The sequence below is a fragment of the Pteropus vampyrus genome, unplaced genomic scaffold (assembly GCF_000151845.1).
Source record: "Pteropus vampyrus isolate Shadow unplaced genomic scaffold, Pvam_2.0 Scaffold7, whole genome shotgun sequence".
Classification (NCBI taxonomy): domain Eukaryota; kingdom Metazoa; phylum Chordata; class Mammalia; order Chiroptera; family Pteropodidae; genus Pteropus; species Pteropus vampyrus.
This window is the reverse complement of record NW_011888788.1, coordinates 3,043,299-3,049,298: the sequence shown is the minus strand read 5'-3', so window position 1 is coordinate 3,049,298 and position 6,000 is coordinate 3,043,299. Positions and strand designations below refer to the sequence as shown.

At 33.5% G+C, this 6,000-nt stretch overlaps 1 protein-coding gene across 1 annotated transcript in view; it reads right to left on the bottom strand.

Moving 5' to 3' along the window:
- MCM8 (minichromosome maintenance 8 homologous recombination repair factor) overlaps window positions 1-6,000 on the bottom strand; it is a 35,883-nt gene that overhangs the window by 27,987 nt on the left and 1,896 nt on the right. The window contains exons 3-8 of the mRNA XM_011371129.2: window positions 5,656-5,808; window positions 5,324-5,407; window positions 3,405-3,487; window positions 2,855-3,004; window positions 1,460-1,563; window positions 665-863 (exon numbers count right to left, since the gene is read on the bottom strand). Of these exons, the coding sequence (XP_011369431.1) occupies window positions 665-863; window positions 1,460-1,563; window positions 2,855-3,004; window positions 3,405-3,487; window positions 5,324-5,407; window positions 5,656-5,803 (768 nt within the window). The 5' untranslated portion in view covers window positions 5,804-5,808. The remainder of the gene's footprint in view (window positions 1-664; window positions 864-1,459; window positions 1,564-2,854; window positions 3,005-3,404; window positions 3,488-5,323; window positions 5,408-5,655; window positions 5,809-6,000) is intronic.

The window sequence follows — 6,000 nt, the reverse complement described above, 5'->3', positions numbered from 1 at the left end:
AAACTCTACATTCATAGTCAAGTATAAAAATGCAGTGAAGAACACATACTAATTTCACAAAAGTGGCTCTCTCTAGGGATGGAACAAAGTGAATGGAACTGGGGAGGAAAACAGAAAGACTTCAACTTTAATACTTAACTATTTTTGTTTAAAAAATTAAGCTAAAAATAAAAAAAATTAATATTTGCCAACTCACAATGGTGGGTATACAGATGTTAGTTACATTATTCTCTGCACTTTTCTATGGTTTTAAAAAGGTTGAGAAAAAAAGGAACACTTTCAAACAGCCAAATAAAGGAAAGAAAACTTGGTGTATCTATTAAATCAAAATATAAAAATATGAATGGAAAGGATACACATTAACATCAGGATAATGATCATCTCTGAGAAAGGTATAAACAAGGGGCAAAAAAAATTTTTGACACTAATTTTATCAGTTATGTTATATATCTTTAAAAATATATTTGAGGCTGGAAAAACATAAATTCCGAGTGATGTGTAAAAGAATGTTTTATTTATTTTGTGTACCCTGAAGTATTTCACAATTTAAAAACCAGAAATAAAAATAAGCTCTGTGTTCAGAAACATTGGGAAATGTTTTCTGAAAATTGATTTGCCTTCTCTGCCAAGTAAATAAAGATGCAGTTAAAATACATGCTATTACCTTCGTGGGAAGATTATATTTTCCATCTGGAAGAGAAAAACTCTGAACTTCTCCACATGCAGCACAAAGAAAAGCCATCTTGGTGCAAAGAGGCTTTATGTTACTGACGCGAACCACTGTCCCTCGCAGAGCTACGTATTTTCCGTAGTAATTGGCTCGGACATTCTTGAGTTGTGTCAAGGGCTCATAGTTGTATACCCTAAAAGCAAAAACAGGGACAAATTTATCTATGAATTTACAATGGACAGAAAATTGAAGTTATTTGCATTTTCACAACTATGCAATTCTCAAACCATATCATCCCTAAATATATCAAAAATTTCACCAAAATTAAATCATTCTTAAAAATTAAAAATGCTAAATTTTCTCTTTTCTTCTTGTCCCATTGGCTGTTTTCTAGTGAAAAAGGGGGAAAAAATCAATAAAGATGAATTAAAAAACAAAATTCCATTTGTTCTGTGTCTATTAGCAACCTAATAATTTTAACAAAATATAATCACATCATTTAGTGTATTACATGGATTATTAATTTAAACAGCAGGGTCTTGATAAGTACACATCCAAAATTAATGTTTACCAAAATCTGCAGGTTGGGAAATCAACATATTTGGGCAGAAAAAGCTTATTCGGTCATGATCTCTGTAATGAATTCTCAATGGGTTCACTTGGGTGTGCTGACCAATGAGATAGCAAGGAACTTATACTCTTTACTGATTTCTTTGGCTTTATAAACTAAGGTTCTCATTCTTAAACAGTCTTCAATGCCCCAATTCTAAATACCAGCAAATTCCTCACCTTGCATGAATGTGTGGCACATTGACCATTGTTTCTCCATCTCTAGACAATCCTTCTTGAGCTTGTAATTCAGCTGCGTGCTTTTCGAGGTCCTTAGTTAATACCTAAATAGGACATTCACTCAAAAGTTGGAAAACAAAATCTCATCTTGAAGAACTTTTTTATAGCGAATATGAAGTCTTTGACTATAAACAGTTTAGAACAGAACCTTAACAGAACACTAACAGCTCTTTAAAACTCTAATATTTAATTGTGACTACTTATTTTATAGTGGATTATGATTTATTATCCCTGGATAGGAAAACTTTACCATCCCTGTCTGTACCTTTTGTCCCAACTAAACCTAATATTAAAAGTGCTTATGGAGCTCCCTAAGCTATTATCTCCTGGACAAATTCTGGTGAAAAAATATTTTTTACTTCTCCCAATTCACTGATTAAGACAGAGACAATAAAGATGACTTTTGAAATACCAAATACCACTCCCTTGGCATTTGACATTAAATAAATATTTAATATCTACTTGCATTCAAAACAGTATGTTGATAATCTAAGAGGAAATGAGATGCACATATGCAGCTATTCTTGTTATAAGGACCATATAGATTTACAGTGAAAGACCATGTGAGTTTTGAGAAGGGGTCGTGAGAAAGGTTTCACCGAGAGACAATTGAGTTAGGCCCAAAAAATCCGGATATGCAAGGCAAAGGGCATTCTATGTTGAATGGACAGCACATGTGAGAGATAGCAGTATTTAGAGTATCCTGGAGAGAGCTCAGCTTAGCTGAATGGTAGTGAATGAAGAAGAGTTGTGGGAAAAGGAAGTTGAATTAGATAATGGAAGGTTTTCAATGCCACGTAAAGGATTTGGATTTTATTCGATAGAAGTCCTGAGATTTACTATACTTTGCTTTTAAGCATTTATGTGTTTATCAGCCTAAAAAATGATTTTACATACACTGTAGTATCAGATCCTGAGAAAAACTCAGGCAGGCACAGCACATATTGTTATTTTCAATTTTACAAACTCAGGGAGATTAAGTGACTTGCCTCATGTCACCTAAATCTGAGTTTGGCCTTTTTGTTCCAAGTTCATAACTGATAACACCATAAGGCCTTGTCTTATCTTCCCTATGAGATTATATAGCTCCTTGAAAACAAGGTTTAATTTCCACACAATCTTTAATAAGATTAAACTAATTCAAATAAATTAAAAATGTTACATTCAAGTAAGCTATTGCATACAGAATGAATGGTATCATTCAGGACAGGATTGCGAGCTTTCAGTTCTAGCTAATACCTGTATGTAAAAACTAAGTATCTTTTAGAGAAGGTACTATCACTGTGAAATCTTCCTTTAAAATGTTGACAAAAGTCTCACAAGATGAATATTTACCTGATGTATTGCCAGACCCATGCAAGCCAAGGTTTTTTCAGGTGTATCCCTTAATTCATTTGCTACATTTGGTATCAATTTAGCTATTTCTTCGTCATTTGTCAATTCTTTAAAATCCACCAAAATACTTCCCTTTCTTTCTATTTCGTCCTGTAAAATATTAAGGTATAAAAACAATAATTGCTTTTTCAGTCAATTATAACTGAGCATTCAATTTACACACTTTACAAAAGCATATCATGTTTATATGACAATAAATATTGTCTTGTGGCCAAGCACGGTTCTAATATTTAAACTATATTAACTTACTATTTATGCCTCTTAACAACCCTTATAGTAGGTATTAGTAATACTACTGTCCTCACCTTTTAAATGAGAAAACCAAGGCACAGAGAGGGTAAATAATTCAACAGAGTTCACACTGCAGGTAAGTGGCAGAGCTGGATGGCTCCAGTGTCTATGATCGCAGTCACTAGCACCTCAAATACACTGTTCAATAAGATGATACGAAAAGGTGGACTAGTAGCTTTTTGTTTTATGAGACTCTTACCTTATCATAAAAATCAATATGCCTTGTGAAAAAATTTTCAAATGTTTGAATCTTCTCAATAAAAGGAGAGCTCTCACTGTAAACTAATCAAAAGAATATGGCATTAGCACTAATAATCACATACACACAAGCATAATTTTCATGAGACAGAAGAAACACTATATACATAGTAGATGAATTTTTCCAATTGCTTTGCATTCTGATTACATTTAGATACAAAGCAGTGTGAAATGTATACTTAAGACTCTGAAACAAGTTTAGGTTCACATAATCTAAAATGCAGACAGGCAGTATCTCTCCCTAAAAACACCAATATCTATGTCAGATGGGTACTAGACTTATTAGGGTGATCATTTCCTATTTATATAAATGTTTAATCATTATGTAGTACATCTGAAAATAATATAATATTGTATGTCAACTGTAAAAAATGAAAAAAATTATAAAATATAAAAAATAAAAAAAGACACCAATATCTGGGAATCTTTGCATGAAAACTTTAACACCTAATAGCACCTATTAGTTCAAATAGCTTACATAATAAAGCTTAAAACAAAAACTATAAAGCCAAAGCTAGACACACAAACTAAACTCTTACTCTGAAACGGAGCTGAAGACAGTCTTTACAAAGTAAATACTAGTCCAAAATGCCACTTGTCAAATCCCTCCCTGAGATCAGGGGAGAGACAGTCTACCACTTGACTCTGGTCCCAAAACTGTAAAGCTATCTTTTATAAAGTTCTGTAACATTTTTGAATTAGTCTCCCACACAGAAAGAGTACAATGAAGTAGTATGAAACATATTTGTCTCTGTACTAGGAAAAAAACAGACTCTCAATATAAAAAACTTCCATAAAGCACTTTATTCATTCAAAAATTAAAACTGAGTACCTGTTCTGGGGCAGGATCCTTGCTCTTAAGCTCTGTACAGTCTAGTGGAAAAAAAACTTAGCTACCTATCTATGTATCTACGTATCTATATCATAAGAAACTAACAAGCATATAGATGCTGTAAGAGCATAGGAAAGACAATTCTTCAAACCGATATAGACAGATGTATCATGTTAGCTGGTGTCCTGTATTATAAAAGGGAGATTCCTTAACTGTGTTTATACAAAAACTGTATTGGTTATTATCTCTCAGTTCCAATCCCACTCTAATCTGATTCTATGATCAGGATCAGCACATTGCATTTCCCAGACTCAGGTTCTGCCAGAGGTACTTTATTTTTATTTAATTTTAAATAATTAATTATTTTATGGTGACATTGGTTAACAAGATCCAGTAAGTTTCAGCTGCACATTTTATTAGAGGTACTTTAGAGAATGGAAGGTGGCAGCAAAGAAGAAAGGAATTTATTCTTGTTTCCAATTCTTTTCAGCATCTCCAGCTGCAGAGGATAGCTACAGTTCCAGCGAGCACCAAATGTGCTATCCTCCCACCAGAGTTACCAGCAGCAACCAGCTTAATTTGCTTCAGTAGTCTAAGCACAGCTTTGCAGGGTACCTCTCACAAGTCAAAACAACAACTATGCTGTGGCCCTTCCTTTGAATTCCTAGGTTCTAGTAACCTCAGAACTTCTTTTTTTCCTCAGTCATAAGGATAGTTGCTGCTTCCTAAAGTTACCACTATCTGGGGGCTTACCTCATGTTCCCTTTTGGCTCTTTCAGTCTTCCATCTATATATCTAATTTCCTGTATTAAATTCCTTTTCTGAAATACCTAGTGTGGTTTCTGTTCTCCTGACTGATGCAAAACCTAACTATGATGTTCTTAAAACATAAACATAATGTTTTGGTGAACTAATATTAAAAGGAGTATATATCAGTAAGCAAATGAATTATAGTAATATGAGATATAGCATCAAAAGACAAGTTAAGAAATGATAATGTATGATACTTCTTGCATTTTTAAGTCTACCTTCGGAGAGATAAAGCTTCCAGCCTTTATATGGTATGAACTGATCCAATGTTGATTGTAGTAGCAAAGACTGAGGGGTTTGTTCTGAAAACAAAACAAAACAGTTAGTAGAAACAGAGTAAACTTTTTTCAAATTTGCTTTTTCCAACAATGAGAACTTGATATATTAAACTGTAAGCTTCAGTGAGAATTATGGATATTAATAAATACCACATTAAGGGTATTTTACATCAGTAAAAGACTGAAATTCAAGTTAAACTGCTTTGTATGCCAGGCATGAATAGATTCTTTCATTAAGGAAAAAAAATTGAACAGTCATTGACCTCCCCTACCAGAAGCAGGTTTTCCCGTGGTTTTACTCAGATCAGGTCTGTGTCCTCTTCCTCTCCATTTCCCTGAGAAACTCCCACCACCTCTTCCTCTTTTCCAGTTTTGAAATCTTCCTCGTCCAAATCCTCTATCTCTATACTCTCCACTCATGTCTTCTAAAAGATAGAGATTTGGAAAGTCTGCGTCAAAACTATAGGGGAAACAGTGCTCCTAAAAATGTATTAACATAAGTGAAAATTAATATATTCTAGTCTGAGACTAGCAAACAGGGCTTGTAACATTATACACCATGGTATAAGCCCATTTCTCTTCTAATCCTCATCTCTTTTTAAGGTATACCATAAGTG